We start from the raw sequence: 20,440 nt of genomic DNA on the forward strand, positions 1-20,440 counted from the left end.
ATGTGGCAACGTATATTTATTTTTAATTCCAATTACCCCGATAAACTGTATACACATTCACCTGCGACCCCTTTAATATCCATAGAACACGTCTGACAGCCAAATAATTTTATCGTGTATACGCACACATACATCACAACCGTAACTATGATCTATGTAAATATTGTACGATCTAGCTCAAGCGAGTGAAACTCTTTTTAATCATTTGTAGTCAATTTTAATTTCAACATCTCTTCGTTTCCGTCGTGTATTCAACGTTGCATCGTTAGTAACTAATTGCGTATGAAAACTGAATCGTTTTCCTATTGCGATAATATACCGACAACGTACATTTTCGGAGAGAAGGCCGATACATATTTTTCACAACTGAATCGAGTCACACATTTACATTATATTAAACCGATTTCACTCTCCGCGGTACGAACCATTATTTAATACTAATTATTTCCGCATATTTTCTGCGCTGGTATTGTCAATAAATAGATAAATAAATGAATATATATATCACATAATTATACATATCTATAGGCGATAAGAAATTCAATTAAGTTTCGAATATACGCTTGAAAAAATAATTATGAAATTAAGGAACATAAATTTTAAACGAAATAAACCAAGTCCGATAAATGTTTGTAAATATGAAATGCACTTTGTAATCGGTACTCCACGATTTTACGTATTAGGTTGCAATCGAAATATATGTGTTATAAACAAGTCATCAAATACCATGTATTTCGGATGTACCAAGTTTATATACTTATGCAATTAAACGTACAGTCATCTTAAAGAGAAAAAATCTTATTTAAAATTCCTGTTTTCCAACTTCCGGCTCGTCTTTTTTTTTCGAAAGAAAAAGTGAGAAGGAAAGTTATTCTAATCACCCCGGAAATGAAAAGTTGAGGTTCCTCCAAATCTCGACATTTTGAAGTCTAGAGAATAACTTCTGACCATTTTCGGATGGACGTCCATGGTTCGCAGTTTCCTTCCTAAGAAAATGATCCTTTGCGGTTCTTTGATCATATACCGTAATTAATCTACGATATTAAAGTCTAGGCAAGCTGAATCATTTTATTTGTACTTCCATATCGATTTTTATCGGCATTATTTTATCTTTACTCTGTTTAGCACAGAAATATTACAATAAAATTGATTTGATACAACAGTAACAATATCAATCTAAAATTAGATTGAAAAATTAATGTAGATCAATAGAAAAATTCTACATTGAATGAAAAATTTTGGAATAACATAAAGTATGGAATATGAATTGAAATGATCGAATATTAACTTGGACAAGATTAAATTACTGTAAAAAATAAATTGAATTAAACGAATTGAGTATAATTGGGTTGAGTTATGAAAATATTTTAAATTTAAAAAATTAATTCAATCAGAACAAATTAATTTGAATTAAGAACGGTTTTTTTTTTAATCACTCGATTATCCATTACTTTTAGATTGTACAAATTTAACATCGCTGAAAAAATTGGATAAAATTTCTCGAACAATGATTTATTCTCATCAATTTCGTATGCTTGGATGTAAAAGTACGTTGCAATCTTTTACTTTATAAAATTTTTTAAATACAATATTAAGTCAATATATATATATATATATATATAAAAATCGATGATTAATCAGCGTTTAACGACGCCAAGTTTGGACGGAATTGTTCAGCATTCAGAATTAGATCGTACATGGTATTCAGATCTATAAATGTTATAATTACACGATCAACACTGAAGCCGAGTGATAAGATCGTTATTCAATAAAATATCAGTTACCCTAAGACAGGTCTACGTGTATAAATATCAATTAGTTTCTTACATAATGTAGATACAAAAAATATAAAATGCGAGAATAAGTGTAGGTAAAAGTTAAAATGTAATAGCTGCTCAACGATCCAGCTAAAACCTGAGTGTACAGTTTTCAAAAGTTGAAAGAAGAAGAAATTCTAACTCAAGCTCAGAAGCTTATGATTCAAGACGGTATATACGAGTATATCATACTCAACTTGTTTATAATTATATATTCGATATGTATTGTATACATACGTAGTCAAGTTGTAAATTTATATCAATAGCAATTGGTATGTAAAATTGTTAAAATTTTTCAAACACTAACATTCTAAGCACTCCTAACTCTAAGTATAATTAAGTCTAACTTATCATTATATTTTGGACGGAAATAAATTCAGCTTGATATAATCAATCACTAAATTGTTTGTACAGCTTCATGAGAAATAAATGAGAAAAAAGTGAATAATGATTTAAAATCATATAAGCATTTTCAGCATGCAGTTCTGAAATGATGATCAACCGAACGCATAAATGCAAACGTCACAATAATAGTGATCAATAGTATTACAATCAGTTAATTATGTCTTAATGGAATGATATTAAGACAGAGAAATATAGTATTTTTCTGTTTGGAAAAAATTTTCGTGACTTTCTTACAGAATGCCAACCTGTGCCTGATAAATAAACTAAAAAAAATAGTTCTATTCAATAACAGGGTTGTTACGACTACTTCGCTGACAACTTTAAGTCCTTTTTCACAGTACTGCGAAGGAACAAGAAGACATTTGTAATTAAAAGTTAAAAAGAGAAACCCAATAAAATAGCTATCAGATTTTATCCTGACGAGGATGAATTTCGACCATGAACTTACATCTGGACTAGCGGTTCCTTTTCTACAATGAACGTAGGCTAATGATTTGCCTATATATGTGACAGCAAAAAAATATTCAGACAATTTCAGGTTTCCAAGTTTTGCATATCGCGTAACACCCCTGAATAGTCTAAGCAAAGAAGCAATATATCATTCCAAACGAATACGGCAATTTTTATCAATTCACGGGCATCGTTGACACAGTACTGTGTGGAGTCGTAGGTCTAGAACCTGCTATAGAGTGAGTTGTCGACGCATTTAGTGACTGCATGGTGCCCATCTGGAAAGAAATAGATGCACGAGTGTTGAAATAAAATGTACGGACGAGCATTGTATTGGCAACTGGGAATACGATAATACTTGATAGGGTTAACCTAGATGTAAATAAATTCGCAAAACTTGATTCGAACTCAAATTCCGTCTTGTTCTTTTAAAAACACAAAAAAAAAATACAATTTGTTGAAGGAGGAAAACGAGACAAACCCAAACAAATTATCCACAAATAGATAATGTTCATAATTATAGATTTCAACATGTTCCACAGTTCCGCCGTTACTATCAAGATTATTGTAGACCCTATTGATCTGTGAAAAACGACTGTCCTAAGTGGAATGTGCAATCAATCAAATAAAAATTATAATTTACCCTTAAATGTGCCAAGTCTTCAAGTTTCGTCAAATCGCTGAGTTCGATATACAACGAATAAACGAGTAACCAGCCATAAATGGATAAACAGCTGAACACGATCCACAGGAGGCACATCATGATATTGTAAGCAAATATCATATCGTTAACAATACTGAAGAATATGAATGCGAATAATCTGAAGATGGTGAAAACGGCAAAAACGTAGACCCATGGAAGCATTTTCTTCTCATACTCCTTGGTCAGTGCTATCAGTAACATTATCGACGTTACAAAGACGGCCACTCCGCCGATCATTGAAAAGAGGGCGAATACAATAAGAGCGTTGCGAACTGTAACGAGATCAATGCGTCAAGGTTGACATCAACGATAATGATGAAAACTTAAATTTTATGCAATATATTTTTACCGTGCTGATTTCCAACGTAGACAAATTGATACGATATTAGATAATATCCGTAATGAGTCGATCCAGGAGCAGCTTGAGACAGGCAATAGATATCAAATACCGCCGTGCATATGGTGAAAATTCCCAAACACTAGAATATTGAATATCTATGACCGACATGTACCGTATACTACACGTGTGCGTACCCAATGTTGATAATGACTTCAAGTAGTCGTGAAACATTATAGCGAGCTGATTAAAATGAGCTTGATTTATTGGAAAACTTATATTTGCAACCTACCACGCCATATATTGCAGTCATCATAGCTCCTCGTTGAATATCGAGCACGATTGCATTCGTTATGATTGGCTTCTGATACCAAGGTATTTTGACACTTCGCACAGATCTAGATGATTTGAGATTGGCGCTACTGCGTGTTGTCACGTGCGAATATATCGACGGTGTGCCCATGCTCGGTGATTTCTTTCCATAATTCATTTTGAAACTTTTGAAAACATTCAAATAGAAAACAGAGAGTAAGATCATCGATAGCAGAATGTATAAGAACAAATTAATCTAAAATCACAACCAGCATAGAATCCACAAGAAATTCCTCGTGCTTCGGTGGCTTGTATTGCTAAAATACATTTTAATTGTGAAAATTGAAGCAATAGACAATCACATCGGAAAGCATGGCTCTATTAAACAGTCTGAAGTATGCATGATAAATAAGTTGATATGGCAACAGGAGATGAAGGTATGACTGAGCTGTAGATAATTTGAATTTTTGTAACTAGTGAGATCATCAGGTACACAACAATCACAGCTATAAATGATTCTGAAAAAATTTCACATGTCTAGATGAACTGTAACTACGAACTGTAACACTTCTGTCAAATCGATAATGGGGAATAAATTTTCAGTGAAATTTATATAGATCATAGAAATATGGATTGATCATCTCGCAGCTCACGGCACGCCCAAATTGCAGTTGCACGACGGTGCCAAGTTGAAACAATAATAAACAACAGACTGTAAAACATCCACTACGTTTTTCGACCATTTGAACTGTTGCTTATTTCTTAACGTTATTTTAAGAACCACTCACCTATATTATCTGTCAAAGCGTGTATGAAAATACTTAATTTTGTCGTACTGTTATCAATGAGGATTTACTATTATTCATCCAGTAACGAAAAGCGTCGTGAGTGTCGTGACACACCTTGTTGTGCCGTTGTTGTAACGTGCGTTGCCAACTGCCATCTACATTTGGGTTACATACTTTCCGATGTTTTGCGGTTATTCAAGTTCGTCGATGACTGTCGCACGAAAATTGAAAATCGAAGGATTTATATCACATTCGAATGTTGAGAAAACTTCTATAAAGACGCTGTTGTATTTTTTTTTCGTTGAAATATATATAACACACGTATATAATTTATTTCCGTTGCATTCACTTATCCGAAGAGGCGCTATTTATCTACCAAAGCATGTGTTCCGAAATGTCACATCGGAGAGAGAAAGATATCAGTGAGCTACACTCCATAAACTTATAGAACTGAAAGACAAGAGCCAATATATTATATGTCTATGCCATACTCGTTTTAAATTTCTCTACTTGGAAGCGCTCTCTAATACAAAATTGGTTTTCGAAATTAAATTAGAGATGTGCTAGAGGCTAAATACAGGTCGGTTACCGATTCGAAGTCCACCACACTTAGGCGTCACAAAATCAGTCGATAATGAAGAGCATATTTTTACCATAGCAAAGTGCCACTGCAGTGGTCGAAACTGAACAAGTCAGAAACATTGACTTATAATTTTTTTTATTTTAATAGCGAAACGTAATCGCGGTGGAATTCAAATCACTCTGGTGAATGGGGAAAACGAAAATTAGGATAATATTTCATATTCTTGATTTCCGTTTTCAATCATTTCTAGCAAATGATACGGCAGACTTCGATGGCAAATTCTGAAGTGAATAACAATACAGTAGAAAATGGGGTAGCCGCAGCTCATTCGCAATTACTAAATATGATGTCGATAAGATTGTTTTATTTTTCAACAAAAGTCACTATGACAGACTGATCACTTCTGACAAGAAAACAGTTGAATTTTGTATTGCGCTCAATTATTTGACCTATTGATTAAAATGATAATTCGAGAAAATAATAGCAAAGCTCTTGCTTCAGGTTGCCTGCGGCGAGGGAAGAGCGATATTCTCTCCTTAAGAGAAGGAGGCGTATTTAAAATTTCGTGGTACATGAATCTACACAAGTAGGAGCCGTGGGTCAAACTCAAAAACGAATCATCTGCCTTTTAAAATAGGGGAATGACAAAGGCTCACAACGCTGTAGGCGATGTCGACTTTATGAAAATTTTCGCCATCCGATTACACATGAAATCACGAGCAAAGATTGCGACGTCTTGAAAACTTACCGATCATTCGATGCTTCCAGAAGATAAGATCAGCCGGTTCAGCTCTTCTGAGTCGACGGTAAAACACAGGCTTCGTCGACGATGGTTACATGCACTATCGATGGGTTTATATTTGTTGTTTCTATCACACAATTCGCACACAAGTCATACCCGAAGCAAAGTCACAAGTAAACTGCGAAGAACGATGATGGTCAAGGGCAATGTGAAGACACAATTGAACATTGAATGGTCGACAGTGTGGTGTCGTTGTAGCAATCGGATAACAGTTCTCACACCCGAAATACTCGCGACAAAATAAAAACGGCACGTTCTAAAGTGAACGACCCAGTCAACGCGTGATTTCTCTACGAAAATACCGAAAATATTGACGAGTTTAGTCTGCGGTATGAGTCTTCAACGACAAATAGCGATCGTCGTTTGTTCAACGTTGACAAAAAACGATCGCAGGCAAAGCCCGTGAAAACAAACCTCAGCGTGATTTTGAAGTATTAATTTAACGAACACTTACTAGAGCCACCCTCACCGATCGAGTTAATTACGAAAAAGTTGTTAAAATAAGCACAATTCATACGAATTCGGAACGCAGAACGTGACTTCACGTTCGAACTTATCAGCGTCCCGGACTTCAGTGAGTACCCTGAAGTTAGCTATACACCAGCGCCACCTACATTTAGGCGGCAAAACAAAACCGACAAAAGCCGATCATGCCAATTGTAAGCAAATTTGAAAATATGGGATAGTAAGCAGAGCAAAGCTTTGTATAAAAAATTTTGATACAAAGGTAAAATTCGCTAGCTGTGTATGTATAATCATTAACATATATCAGGCAGATTTACGATCAACAGAAAAAGTTAGGGTGGAAACCGACTTGGCCGAAACATTAGTACTTATCTCAAAGATTGGCAATAGTGATTGGCTGTTGCCATTTAAACAGCGCGTGCATCAGGCGTTGCATGGTGTGTGCATGGTGTGGATCGTGGAAATAAGAGGTGCCGTTGTTCGTGGACTGAATTTTCGTGGTTTGTTTACATTTTCCAAATATAAAGCGAAAGACCAAATAAAATGCCTTCGGACCAAATACAGTATTCTGAAAAGTACAACGACGATAAATACGAGTACAGGTTAGTCATTCCAACTCGCACGAACTGCGTCTGTTGCTAATTTTTACCGAGGGCTACATAACCTTTTATGTCTGAATTTGAATTGTTTTATTTCAGAATTATGCCCTTTAACGGTGGCTTTCGTAATTTTTTTTCGAAACAACGTACTTTCGATTAGTAAATGGTAAACTTAAAACTATCCTACAGTCACACCACATGAAATATCAATTACACGCGCATCTACTAAACTCTGTTTGATCTAATAACATTGTTAAATTTTCCCATCATATACCAAATTCGTTCAACAGGCACGTCATCTTACCAGCAGACTTGGCACGTCACGTACCCAAGTCACATCTTATGACTGAAACGGAATGGCGAAACTTGGGAGTACAGCAAAGCCCTGGGTGGGTTCACTACATGATGCATACCCCAGGTACGATGTACCGAAAGCTCTTCATACTTAACATGAGAATAATAATCATATTTTCATACATCTTTGATATTTTTCTCAATATGTGATATAAGTTGTTTTTAGTCAAAATTTGTGATATTTTCAGAACCCCATGTTTTACTATTTCGACGACCAAGGGTAGATGTGATACTCAGCATCCGAAATGCTCCTATTCAGCAACAGACAATTACTGTTTGATCAAGTACTAGACATGAACTGGTCAATTATAAGCTTTTGTGATACTATGTCATCCGAGTTGTGCTAACATTCTTTAACTGAAAACGTGAAATAACAAGTGTTCATTACTATTGTACGAGTATAATCTTAGTATTAAATGTAAGTTGATTTTTTCATTACCCTTACTTATTTATCGAATTCAATATTTATCACTGACCATTTGTACATTTGTATGAAACTATGCTTCGCTTGAAATTTTCAATGAATATCCTATACCAATGCAACATCTAACTGAAATATAGCAAGATTACCAAATGACAATCATTCCGTCATTTATTAATTACTTGAGTTGTCCTTGAATGCAATAAAAGCGGATATTTAAAAAAAAAACCGTTTACGTTTTTTCTCGTAAAATTTACAATCTGTTCTGCAGGTCGTTAGCAATTGGTGTTACGGTGTTATACCAATAAGAATTTAAGGTTTTATTAGCTTTTAATACTATACTTTTCTTTTACTTATTACATATTGCTTAATGAACGATACCAAAATTAAGCTAGCACGTCGGACAAATATATTATGCATAAGATTTTACAACTCTGTAAAAGGTTCTCCGATATCCTCTCAAAATATTCTTATAACTAAGATGATAGTCAAATGTGCAGTCAAAGACTTGGTGACGAAATACGATATTATTATCATGCAATCGAACAAAAACTTTGTTTATCCAACGTATACAAATGTCTCTTGCTGAAAACAGTGACAGACCCAATCATTCAGTACACTTTGGCGAATCTCTTTTCCACGGGAATTTCTGGATGCTTTTTTTTAACATCTCACCATTCTCCGAGTCATGGGAGAGCTTAAATTATCCTTTCATTTCAAATAAACCCGTAATTGTTGCCTACGTACAATCACTACATGAAATGTAGTCACCGGTACAATTAGAAAATATAATACTCGAAGTGTATTTTTTTTCCTGCTTTAATATGAATCTAGAATTTAATAGGTAATTTTCTTATAATCGCATCGTTACACACAATGCAAACAGGCACCGTGATATTTTCAATACCCGATTTATTCCAGGGCTTGTAATATCTTTTTCAATGGAAACTATATTGATGTTTCTTAAAAAAAAAAAAAAAAAAATTACAATTAAGGCTCAATATTTTTTTATCGATTTCCGGATCAGAGCCAACCTCTGCTTATGAGCTTCAGTGACTGTGGCGCGTTTGTATGGTCGAACTTCATCGGTACCAAAACCAGGAATCCACATGCTCCAATTTCTTTCTAAAATATAAATTGAAAATGTATCAGTTATGCCATTACCTCACTAAATTGAAATATGTTCAAATAAGTGAAAACTATTAATTCACCTAGATGCAGCTGGACATCTTTTACTTCAACAGTATTGGCATGCCGATGTTTAGCTAAAAGACAAGCAGCGTTTACAGTTGTTTCGACAAAGTCGTCAGCTAACTGTAATAGCATTTCTTCCACTTCCTCATCCAATTGTTCAGTTGGATCAACTTCCCTCACCAGATCTTGTAGCCGTGTTTTTGTAAGGAACTGCAATGCATAATAGGTGGATAAGTATGTATATTTTGGGGTGATTTTTTTTTTTACGTCTTTCTTCAGTTCCCACCTAAAATCTCATTGGATATGTCGAAAAAAAATTTCCCTGAAAGTTATGATCCTTAATATTAATATTAAGTACTTTCTCTAGGCGTGAAAACATTATCCATATAAAATACAGGTAAATCAAAAAGTTTTTTTTCAAAATTCTATGAATCAGCGGCATTTTATGCTATCACATTTTTCTTGATTACAATTTACACAGAATTGAACGATCTTGAAAAGTTCGCAAAGTTTTTATATGAAAAATCTTTTCACGCCCAGAGAAAATACTTAATATTAATATTAAGGGCTATAACTTTCAGGGGATTTTTTTTTTTCGACATATCCAACAAAATTTTAGGAGTTGACTGAAAAAAAAGTCGAAAAAAAATCAATATGATATGTTGATTTGCATAATAAGATGCAGCTGCAATGAGATATTTCAAGATCTAATCAAACAAGAACTGAAAATCCTGACTTTCTATGGTTGCTGAAGTTAATACATTATGTGGATAGTGCCTCGCACTTGGAATCCTTATTTATAAATTTGGTATCGACACTTACAAATATATGAAAATAAAAACAAACCTGTGGAAACTCCGAAGACGAACTGCTGTGGGATAGCTGGGCTGGTGGACCTTTAGCTGATTGAGGTACATATTGTGATTGTTGCGACTGTGTTTGGGGCTGAGGTACTTGAACGGTACTCCCACTTTGCAATGTCGTTGTAACAGAGGGCGTTGAATTGCTCGGGCCTACTGATTGCAGATTGCCAAGTCCAGGGCTCACATCTGACGCAGTTGTTCCTGGCTGTATCACAGGATTTTGTTGCGCCATTTCTGTAACAAATATCAATCCTAAATGAAATGGTTTGTAAATGTCGTAATTGTGATGGTTACGACAGCAATCAAAGAATGCATTAAAATAAAGAAAATACATGAATGCAGGTATGGATTCCATTGAAGTTACATCAGAAATTTTCTCGGGTTCAATAGATTAACAGATAGATAATACTGCCCACAATTTTCGTTAAAAAAAAAAACAGTATGTATAGTTCTTATTGATGTTGAAGATTAAAAGTAGTAGTAAATCAGTAAATGTGCTATCCTAGCAACGAATGGTGATAAATGTAAGAGCAAGAAATTTTAACTCGAAATTTTTTTTAAATCTTAAAAGCATAAAATTATTGATATAATAAAACAACTCTAATTTGTATCGCTGAGTGGAGTGTCCTAAAAGATCGGATAACCTACAAAACTGATTTCCGTATAAAAAAGATCCAGATACAAACACAGACATGCAACAGCTGCATGAATACGTACCTATTTTAATTATTAGTCTAGATTAATTACAGAGTAGGAAAATAATTTTCACAGGAGTCGAAATCTTGGAAATGATCCAAAACCTCAATTCGGAAAGAAAACAATTACTACGTTGTCCAGCATAAGAAGTGGCGCCCAAACAGGTTTTCATTTTCTTTCAGAAACCATTGCAAAAATGTTATTTGTACTAATACTATGAAAAGACATGAATAATGTTTATTCTGTACTATTTTTGTGGGATGTACAATGCTTTCGATCTCATCCTGTCCCATCGCTAAACGGATATTAGAGTGTCAAAGGCTAGTCAAAGGTTGCATGAACGTAGCCGGTTTCGCCTAACCGGCGTAACCATTTGCTCCGTGGTGTAACGCAAAAAGAACGCAAACCATGGCTTCTCCTTTTTCACCACAGAGTGTATACCTGCATGTGTGCGAATGGAACTGGACATGATTATTATTTGCACAAATCGCATGAATATGACATTTTTATACGATAGTAAAAGCTTTAAGGAATCTCCATTTGGCCTGTGGTGGAGCTAAATCTCAGCTACACCGCTACAACCAATATTACTTCCTGACTACAACTTTTACCAGAAGGCTAACAGCATCTCTGACCTCTGTAGTACTTTGTAAATTTAAAGAACGTCACGATTCACGTTGAGTGGAGGTAGCTCGCGTGTCAGCTGCATGTAGTTGCATCATTACACGTGTGTACACCATCTGGAAGAAATACCCGAATTGTACCGGTCGTGATACATTCGAAGAAATCCGGAACACGCGACGGTGAAGCGAATACTTAATATCCCCGGATACAGAGAGGTGTAAAATGGTTCTGGACCTTGATCTTTTTAGAACAGACAAGGGATTCGATCCCGAAAAAATTCGGGAGAATCAAAGGAAGCGATTCAAAGACGTCGGGCTGGTTGACACCGTTGTCGCAAGAGACACGTTTTGGCGACAGTTGCGGCACAGGGCCGATAATTTGAATAAATTGAAAAATGTATGCAGTAAAGAGATCGGCGAAAAAATGAAGAAAAAAGAACCAGCTGGCGGAGATGAACCGGTGCCTAATAACTTGGCTGAAAATTTGGATAACGTATCCTCGGATAACCTCAAAAAACTAAACGTCAATCAGATAAAGAAGGTTCGCGCGCTGATCGAGGAAGCGATTCAGCAGAATGCTCAGGACCTTATAAAAACTGAGACTGAGCGTAGAAGCGCACTGCGTGAAGTTGGTAACCACCTCCATGCGTCTGTTCCAGTTAGCAACGACGAGGATGAGAATAAAGTTGAAAGAACATTTGGGGATTGTACCCAGCGCAAAAAGTATTCCCATGTTGATCTGATACACATGATTGACGGTATGGATGGAGATCGTGGCAGCGCCGTCTCTGGTGGTCGAGGATACTTCCTTGTTGGGCCGGCAGTCTTTTTGGAACATGCACTGATCCAATTTGCATTGAGGAAGCTTTTCGACAAGGGCTACAAGCCGTTGTACACTCCGTTCTTCATGAGAAAAGACGTGATGCAAGAAGTGGCCCAGCTCTCTCAGTTCGACGACGAGCTTTACAAAGTAATTGGAAAGGGGAGTGAACGTGGAGATGATAAGGAAATTGAGGAAAAATACCTGATAGCCACTTCTGAGCAACCTATCGCCGCTTTCCACAGAGACGAGTGGATCGCCGAAGCCAGTCTTCCGATAAAATATGCAGGTCTGTCTACTTGCTTCCGACAAGAGGTCGGGTCCCATGGTCGAGATACTAGGGGTATATTCAGGGTACATCAGTTTGAGAAAGTTGAACAATTTTGTCTCACCTCGCCACATGACAACAAGTCTTGGGAGATGATGGATGAAATGATAGAAAACGCCGAGTCGTTTTATCAGGAGCTTAACATTCCGTATCGGGTGGTAAACATCGTATCTGGGGCACTGAATCATGCGGCTTCTAAAAAACTGGACTTGGAAGCCTGGTTCCCTGGTTCTGGAGCTTTTAGAGAGCTGGTCTCTTGCAGCAACTGTCTTGATTATCAAGCTAGACGACTTCTTGTTCGTTATGGACAAACAAAAAAGATGAATGCTACTATGGACTACGTTCACATGCTTAATGCCACAATGTGCGCAGCTACAAGAGTCATTTGCGCTGTATTAGAAGTAAATCAAACTGAAACTGGGATTGTAGTACCTGATGCTATCAAGCAGTTTATGCCTGCTAAGTATCAGAATGAAATTCCGTTTGTAAAACCAGCTCCTATCGACGAGGCAGAAACCAAGAAACAAAAGAAACAGAAAGAAGGAATGAAAAAATAAGATTCACTTCATTAGCTTTGTTATCTTATAAATAACTTGACTCAACTAACTTTAACGACTCCATGAAGCTCACGTAAAGTGTTGTTCGCACAGGTTTATCTAGCCGTGAATATAGTGTTTATAATTTTCAGATTATACGAAATTAGTCAGCTTTGAAAGCTTTTCTATCGCCATTCAATGAATTAATAAATGCTTTGATACATTATTTGCATTTAATTATACAATATGGTAATGAGCACCTGAAACCTGTGTCCTTGTAGTATGTACATACAGCATCCAAAATCATTTATATTGCGTATCATAGATTATATGTATATAACGGCCAAATTTTGAAGATCGGTTGAATTTCATGTTATATAAAAAATTTTTGCTGGCCTAATTCATGAAATTTATTATTTGGATCGTTATAATAACTAGTCGATAGGACTATCAGCTGGTGTAATTTTATTTTGCACTTAACTTTTTACTTTTGGTAGAAAGTAGGTATTAATGAGTAATTGGCAAAGTGTAAGATTGAATTTGTGATCTGAATAAAAAATTGTGTACTCTATAAGTTTTTGTTTCCCACCTTTGTCTTTGGTACTCATGTTTCTTGCATAAAAACAATGTTTCAGTGATCTAAACATCCTCCTGAGACAATTTTTCTATAAGTCGTTTACGTTCTTCAGCTCGTCGTAGGTTGCTTAGCACCGAACTTTCGAACTCCAAGTCAGATATTTTATTCTGTACATTCTGAAAGAGAGTGGTATTTTTGTGGTAAATAAAATACGAATCGAGCATAATTAATACTCACGAATATGTTGGGGGCTGAAGAGTAGCTGGGAAATTTCATGCTTGGTTTACTTGTAGAAGTATCCTGAGATGGAAACAGCGACGTTCGACTCTGTGGCAGAGACCCGGTTACATTTGACGTATCACATGCCATTTTCATCTGAGGCTTACATACCCATTCCAAGGTTATGGGATTACTCACAAGTCCTTTTTCTATCTGTATTGCCATTTCCTACAAACAAAGACTCTTGTGTCTATTGAATTCCAAATATTTTATAACGAGTAGAACTTTATAAAGTCACTGCATTAATCTATGATTCTAATTCTACTTCAGATTTCCACATGCATTACGACTGGACCGATAGAAGTGTCAATTGTGCGCTAGTATGAATTGTAAGTAAGTTGCATTCTTACTGCAGCATCGGTTCTGGCATACTCAACCAGTGCTCGCCCTTTTTTATTTGAAGAAACGACCAATATGTTGATATCTCCGTGCTGAAAATCGCAAAGGATATGGGAATGAATTTTTGTAGGCTTAAAAAAACTAGTATAAATTGAAGTTAATTAGAAGAAAAGTACAAGTGCTTCATCTCTATGTCTCATAACGGAAAACAGAATACTCCACTTTGGAAAAAAACCACAGGTCTTAGATTCGCATCACTGCATTGAAGAAGTATGTATCTATATAACTAGAATCTCACCTTTGACAAGATCTGATGTAAGGTACTATAGTCATAGCCACCATTGAGTGGATCATCTTTAGCTGCTTTCCATTTGATCTTAACTCGCCGTTCATTGAGATTACTGGACTGAGATTCACCGGTTGTTCCTCTCATTTTGCGCAATTCTTCCAAGACCTGCTGACGAACAAAAGCTACTTCTTCCTCGACTTGCTTGGAACCTTCAGTGCGCAGTCGTTCGATTTCAGCCTATATGGATGAAGAGAAAGAAACAAATGAAAATTGTAATACATGATCTCTCAAAGCAATGAATTGTAAGTCAAAATAAGTTAGTGGCCAAATGCAGCTACTACAAATTAATGTACCTGAAGCCTTTGCTCATCGGTTTTAGTGTCTCCTCCTTGTATCTGAGATTTTCTGTAAGCCTCTTCCCGTGCTTCCAAATCTTCCTTCAATTTTTTTCGCTTTGAATCTAATTGTTTGCTGCGAAGTTTAGCTTGAAGTTTTGCATTTATTACCTTGTCATATGCTGCCTGTAAGATTTTTACGAACAGTTAAGCAGTCATAGATGACTGAGAGTTGAAACTCATGATCAACAAACTAAACCAGTTATTATTTGGGAAATACGAGTGTAATAATTTTCTAGCAAAAGCAATGATGTGACATTTCGTAAAAATGACAGGTTTACTCACTCTGGCGGATTCATCTGTCAATATTTCTAAAGCTCTTGAAAGTTGATGGAATAACTCTGCGGCTTTAGGATTATTAGGATTTTTATCTGGATGGCAAGAAAGTGCTTTTTTCCGGTACGCTGTTTTTATCTGTAAAATAATTTATTCAGGTTAGGAATAAGAAATCCCTGACAATATCGAATGATTTGTATTGTACCCACATCTTTTATCGTAGCTGTCGAAACAGATCCAATCAATTCGTACAAATCCAAGTCCATTAAATTGTCCATTTTTTAGCTGATACTTCTTGCAGTTTTTGTGCGAGGAAAAACGTTCAGCATCCGTTTGACATTTCCTCACGGTTACAAATAATACAGGTTATGTTTGAGTTAGCTGACGTTGAATGGTTGGTCGATTACTCTTTCCATCTGTGGCTGTCAAAATAACGCCGTGTCGTCCGTTATTCCAATTACCACCTGTTAATTCCTCCGATCTGTTAACGTTGGCTTCAACGTGGTGACTGTTTGGGAATAGCGGCGTCTACGATTAGCAGGCAATTAAGTAATTAATGTCCGGATCAAATAGGCCTAACCTATGACTCAAACAGGAAAAATCTAGCCATACGTAAAGATGCCTGAGACACCGGAGGATTTTATGTTACCAAAAGCACCCAAGGATTTATCCTTCAAAGAAAATGATTTCAATGCGGTAATTAATATTTTTTTCTTCCACTCTATACGTACAAATCCTATAAGTTTCTTTTTTTCGTATGTTTGTATGAAATATGTCAACCAACTTACAGAACAATTTTAACGTTGATGCATTTCTACAAGAGCATCGGAAGAAGGCAAGTTTGGAGACAATGCGCGATGACTTAGGCGTGTATTTAAAAGTTTTACGATCCGCGATGATCGAACTCATCAACAAGGATTACGCCGACTTTGTTAACTTGTCCAGCAACTTGATCGGTCTAGACAAAGCTATAAACAATCTACAAGTTCCCTTGGGTCAATTGAGAGAGGAAGTAATGGCAAGTATATTCGTTTCGCTACGTCCGTCGAGACTTCACCGTACATCGGTTAAATGAATATTGGGGAAAGTATCATACACCAGAATTCACATAATTCTTTCATGGGAAAACGTACAAATGATTATGTCATTGATTTCGGATTGCAGCAAGTGCGGCAAACTTTAGACGACATGATAAATGAGGTGACGAGCACATTGAATGAACGCTGCAACATTAGAGAACGAAAGCAAAGCTTACAAAGTTTAGCACACGTGCACGACTCTATCACCAAATTATCTAATATTCTTGTGAAGAAAAGTACGGCCAATTCAAAAGATAAGGAGCAGATCAAGCTAGATTCCGATCTCTTGGAACGAGCTGCTACAGAATTCAATCAACTTAAATTTCACATTTCCAGATGTAAAACAGATCTTACAGAGGCACGAATCAAGGTATCTTACATTTTCAAGTAGTAATACCCAACTATTACCACTATTACTGTTGATATTCATAAATTTGTCTCAAAAATGTTAATATTCAACTCTGCAGACGTGCAACGAAATAGGGCAGAGTTTGATGAGTAATTTAGATGAGATGTTTATATCCAGCATAAAGAAAAAACAGCCTGAACTATTGATACGTTGTCTAAGAATATACGTTACTCTTGACAAAGTTTCGGATACGGAAGACCTCTTGCGTAGAAAGTTGATAGCTCCTCTGGTTGGAAATATAATTAATGAAATAACCCTGCAAAGTGAACCGCAAGGATTACGGGGCATTTACCAAAGATTACTATCTATATTCGACGAAGACTTAGCCCAGCTTCTTGCAATCACTTTATACCCAGATAGGTAAGTGCTTCACGTTTTGGATAAATAGACACATGCGGTTTAGATACAAAAAAACTTAGATTGCGGCAAGATGCATAATTCACACATTCTTATACTTAAAACCATCAAAATTAACAAGATTTTTGTTGATGAAATTGCTTATGATCACATATTATCTCTTATTTATTTTCAGAATGTCTGTAAAAGGATTTAACTTCATAGTGAACAGTTTTTGGCCCGAAGTTGAAGAGAGGATTGAGTTGCATCTAAGTTTAATATTTGCTCCGGGCAATCCTGAGTTGTTTCATAGGGTAAGTAGCAGTATTAGAAAAACTCAGCACACTAGCGTAGATTGGGTGTATCTCTATAACTTGCTTCGTTATTGTGAAAATTTTAGAGGGGTGAAAATGTACATATTAGAGTTTAGGTTAATTTATTGTATGCTAATAATCCAGGACAGAAAGTAAATTTATGGTATGTCTTGGACTCTGTTTGAAGTATGTTTAAAATAGTCGAATTATTTCAGAGATATTTGGAAACAGTAGAATTTCTAACAAAACTCGAAGAAGCTTGCTGCACTCCTGAGACATTGTCAGAATTAAAAGGCCATTCCCTGTATCATAGGTTTTTGGGAAAATGGAATTTGCCAGTATATTTTCAAATCAGATTTCAAGAATTAGCTGGTAATGTTGAGGCTGTACTATATGAGGATATTTCTCCCTCAATGCTCAAAGAAAATGTATCTGCGATTACATCAAATGAATTCACTCTGCATCCAACTAATGTTGTCTGGGAATCCCTTATGAAAACGTGGGCAGATGGTATATATCTCCCAAAACTATTACAGCGGTAAGTTTAATGTTGGTCAACTTATAGTTACTTTTTTTAAACAAACATCCAGCAATTGTGGGTTCCAATAATTGTAAATTCTTGTACATCAAGTTAACGAAGAACGAAATTTAAACTGTTAAATCGTATATCGTAATGAAACTAATCATAACGAATTTGAATTGAATATAAATATCCGTGACCAATCTCATTATTGCCATCTTGATCAGTCATACTTATGTTTTCACAGTTTTTGGAAATTGAGCCTTCAAATTATTTCACGGTATCAAACATGGTGTAAAGTAGCAGTGACACAAGTGAGTATAGTATACAGTTTTATTCTAATAGGATGTCACTATTGATTACTATCGTAGCCACATTAGATTGTATAAATTCCATTCTAAAAAAAAAATGATGACGCATGTTCAATCAGAAATTATGCGACTACTCGGATTTTCTAAAATAACTGAACAATCAAAATACTTAATAAAGTGGTTATAATAATCTATTCATCATTTCATGGTAATTGTAGAGTTGGCCGGATGCTGCAAAGTCTACTGCCAGTAACATTATTGAAACAGCACATCCGCCTAGACTACAGTTTCTGGTTTTTTTATACACTGACGTAGAAAAACTGATGAAAAATATTCCTTCGTTGTTAGAGGTAGTGTGCAGTAAAATTTCAAGTGCGAACTCTCCTCTTAAAACGTTACTTGAAGGTAAGACGGTGCTGTTTATTACTAAATTATTACATACCTTTATGGTATTTTTGAAAGTACTATCTTTAGATGGTGGCACAGACATATGGTTATATATTTAAAGTTAGTAATATATCAATACCAACGTTATAGATTGCTCAGCAGAATCTGAGAAAAATTTACAATCTACGCTACCACTTATCACCGATGAAATAGTGAAAGAACTGATGTCTCAAAGTGCGATTCATTTGAAACAAGTTAACGATATTCCCAGATTATTTCGTCGCACAAATAGAGAAGTGCCGACTAAACCTTGCACATATGTGAGCCATGTGATTGAACCCCTAGCCAATTTTTACATGGAGTATAATTCAGCTATACCAAGTCTTGTTACGAAATTACTGGAGTCCACCGTTTCTTTGGTGTCAGAACAGTGAGTTACATTTTATGGGTGTAGAAAACGATTTTGTCTTTTTTAGACCTACGCCGTATGGTACTAGTAAATGATTTTTGTCAGGTACCTCCTGTCAGTTACTGATGTTTTAACATCTGTACAAAAAACCGAAGAGAGTCTGCGAAGGTTGAAGAAAATCAGAGACAAATCAACAGGAATGTCATCGTCAGAGGGCAAAGGCATTGGTGATGATGAAAAAATCCGGATTCAATTAGAAATTGATGTACAGAGTTTTTATCAAATGGTAAGACGAGTTAGGTATTCGTCAGAATAATTAGCTTCTGTGTGAGTTTCAGATTAAATTTAAAAACTGAGATATTTCGTTCAAATCATATATTGACTTCTTTTCCCCTGATTGAACTGAAAATTTACCACTTCAGCATTATTTCTCTTTAACGTTATCTCTATATGAGGGAATCTATCTTATATCATGTATGTATGTTTCCGTCTTTTTTTCAGATAGGGAATCTAGGAATAATTGGAACCAATGTTTCCAATCTGAAGCAATTATTGCAAGTGGTTCAAGAGGCTTTAAAAAGTAGAAATGAGGCAAGATAAGGTACACCTGACTGATCATGGTGGAATGCCAACTTGTTGCTACAAGTGATAATAAAATTATTCAATTCCGTATTCAGATCCTTTTTGTGCCGGTTTCTGTCTATAATTCTGCTTTTCATTGATATTTAATGAAATGCAAAATACTCTTACTCAGATCAACCTGTAACTAATTTTTGGCGTCATACTAACATGCTTCACAATAACTTGTGTCAATGTTGCATACTTTGCGAGTAGTTCGGTATAGTCACATATTTTAACCTATCCGATGGATTATTTATCGATATAATTATATATCACTGTACAGTGTTTTCATACATTTATTACACGATTATTTGATTATTAAGCCAGTTCAATATTTTACAGTGTCATGAAAATTGAATTCATCATTTAAAATATAAGAAAGAATATACACTTTGGATAAATACTGCACGGATTGTATCCTGTCATTTGTATAATTCGAAAGAAAAATTAGAAAACAAATGTGTACATAAAGGTAACAGATATCAATATAATATATCTACTATCTACTTACGATTAGAAATGAAGAATATTCTACTACCTGATGGTTAATAGTAATATCAAGTAACTGTACTTTTTCTTTCAAGTCTAAGTATGTCGTAATTACCTGTCACAATATACTGGTACAGGAGAAAAACATTGATACTTTCAACAAATGAAATACCTTCCCCTACCAATTGTGAATAACAATATTTTCAAAGGATGATATAAGTTATTTGATGATTGATTCACTCGATCATACTGCAAAACCTGGGACTAGATATCCGTTGTTTAATTTTGATATCTGTTACTCTTATAGTCTAAGA

General features: G+C 35.5%; 6 protein-coding genes across 8 annotated transcripts; 3 read left to right on the plus strand and 3 right to left on the minus strand.

Annotated features, from left to right (window-relative positions):
* Nucleotides 1–1,521: 1,521 nt before the first annotated feature.
* LOC124408495 lies at nucleotides 1,522–5,122 on the minus strand. Its single transcript, XM_046885452.1, has 5 exons — nucleotides 4,813–5,122; nucleotides 4,005–4,209; nucleotides 3,725–3,854; nucleotides 3,316–3,647; nucleotides 1,522–2,950 (listed from the first exon to the last, which is right to left on the minus strand). The coding sequence occupies exons 2-5, from the start codon at nucleotides 4,200–4,202 to the stop codon at nucleotides 2,849–2,851; spliced, it is 762 nt and encodes a 253-aa protein (XP_046741408.1). The 5' UTR covers nucleotides 4,203–4,209; nucleotides 4,813–5,122; the 3' UTR covers nucleotides 1,522–2,848.
* Nucleotides 5,123–7,084: 1,962 nt separating this feature from the next.
* On the plus strand, nucleotides 7,085–8,136 carry LOC124408497 (cyclin-dependent kinases regulatory subunit-like). Its single transcript, XM_046885457.1, has 3 exons — nucleotides 7,085–7,264; nucleotides 7,552–7,679; nucleotides 7,804–8,136. The coding sequence occupies exons 1-3, from the start codon at nucleotides 7,206–7,208 to the stop codon at nucleotides 7,893–7,895; spliced, it is 279 nt and encodes a 92-aa protein (XP_046741413.1). The 5' UTR covers nucleotides 7,085–7,205; the 3' UTR covers nucleotides 7,896–8,136.
* A 202-nt stretch (nucleotides 8,137–8,338) lies between these two features.
* Nucleotides 8,339–11,273, minus strand: LOC124408496 (transcription initiation factor TFIID subunit 12). Of its 3 annotated transcripts, none has more exons than XM_046885453.1 (5): nucleotides 10,811–10,983; nucleotides 10,077–10,327; nucleotides 9,248–9,440; nucleotides 9,071–9,161; nucleotides 8,339–8,998 (listed from the first exon to the last, which is right to left on the minus strand). In XM_046885453.1, exons 2-5 carry the CDS (start codon nucleotides 10,323–10,325, stop codon nucleotides 8,890–8,892), a joined length of 642 nt encoding a protein of 213 aa, XP_046741409.1. In that variant the 5' UTR covers nucleotides 10,326–10,327; nucleotides 10,811–10,983; the 3' UTR covers nucleotides 8,339–8,889. The 3 variants fall into 3 exon arrangements, with proteins under 3 accessions (XP_046741409.1, XP_046741410.1, XP_046741412.1); XM_046885454.1 differs by lacking the exon at nucleotides 10,811–10,983 and adding an exon at nucleotides 10,742–10,760; XM_046885456.1 differs by lacking the exons at nucleotides 8,339–8,998; nucleotides 10,811–10,983 and adding an exon at nucleotides 11,231–11,273 and having other exon boundaries at nucleotides 9,005–9,161.
* A 151-nt stretch (nucleotides 11,274–11,424) lies between these two features.
* LOC124408491 (serine--tRNA ligase, cytoplasmic) lies at nucleotides 11,425–13,181 on the plus strand. Its single transcript, XM_046885446.1, has one exon. The coding sequence runs from the start codon at nucleotides 11,636–11,638 to the stop codon at nucleotides 13,115–13,117; it is 1,482 nt and encodes a 493-aa protein (XP_046741402.1). The 5' UTR covers nucleotides 11,425–11,635; the 3' UTR covers nucleotides 13,118–13,181.
* Nucleotides 13,182–13,524: 343 nt separating this feature from the next.
* LOC124408492 (dnaJ homolog subfamily C member 17) lies at nucleotides 13,525–15,602 on the minus strand. The gene is made up of 7 exons (XM_046885448.1): nucleotides 15,461–15,602; nucleotides 15,261–15,389; nucleotides 14,934–15,101; nucleotides 14,590–14,817; nucleotides 14,303–14,383; nucleotides 13,911–14,120; nucleotides 13,525–13,849 (listed from the first exon to the last, which is right to left on the minus strand). The coding sequence occupies exons 1-7, from the start codon at nucleotides 15,527–15,529 to the stop codon at nucleotides 13,736–13,738; spliced, it is 999 nt and encodes a 332-aa protein (XP_046741404.1). The 5' UTR covers nucleotides 15,530–15,602; the 3' UTR covers nucleotides 13,525–13,735.
* A 221-nt stretch (nucleotides 15,603–15,823) lies between these two features.
* Nucleotides 15,824–19,656, plus strand: LOC124408486 (conserved oligomeric Golgi complex subunit 2). Its single transcript, XM_046885436.1, has 11 exons — nucleotides 15,824–15,947; nucleotides 16,042–16,269; nucleotides 16,416–16,700; nucleotides 16,798–17,099; nucleotides 17,272–17,389; nucleotides 17,605–17,927; nucleotides 18,157–18,223; nucleotides 18,439–18,625; nucleotides 18,758–19,037; nucleotides 19,122–19,302; nucleotides 19,518–19,656. Exons 1-11 carry the CDS (start codon nucleotides 15,870–15,872, stop codon nucleotides 19,614–19,616), a joined length of 2,148 nt encoding a protein of 715 aa, XP_046741392.1. The 5' UTR covers nucleotides 15,824–15,869; the 3' UTR covers nucleotides 19,617–19,656.
* Nucleotides 19,657–20,440: the final 784 nt, after the last annotated feature.

This window comes from Diprion similis, chromosome 8, assembly GCF_021155765.1.
Source record: "Diprion similis isolate iyDipSimi1 chromosome 8, iyDipSimi1.1, whole genome shotgun sequence".
NCBI classification, from domain to species: Eukaryota; Metazoa; Arthropoda; class Insecta; order Hymenoptera; family Diprionidae; genus Diprion; species Diprion similis.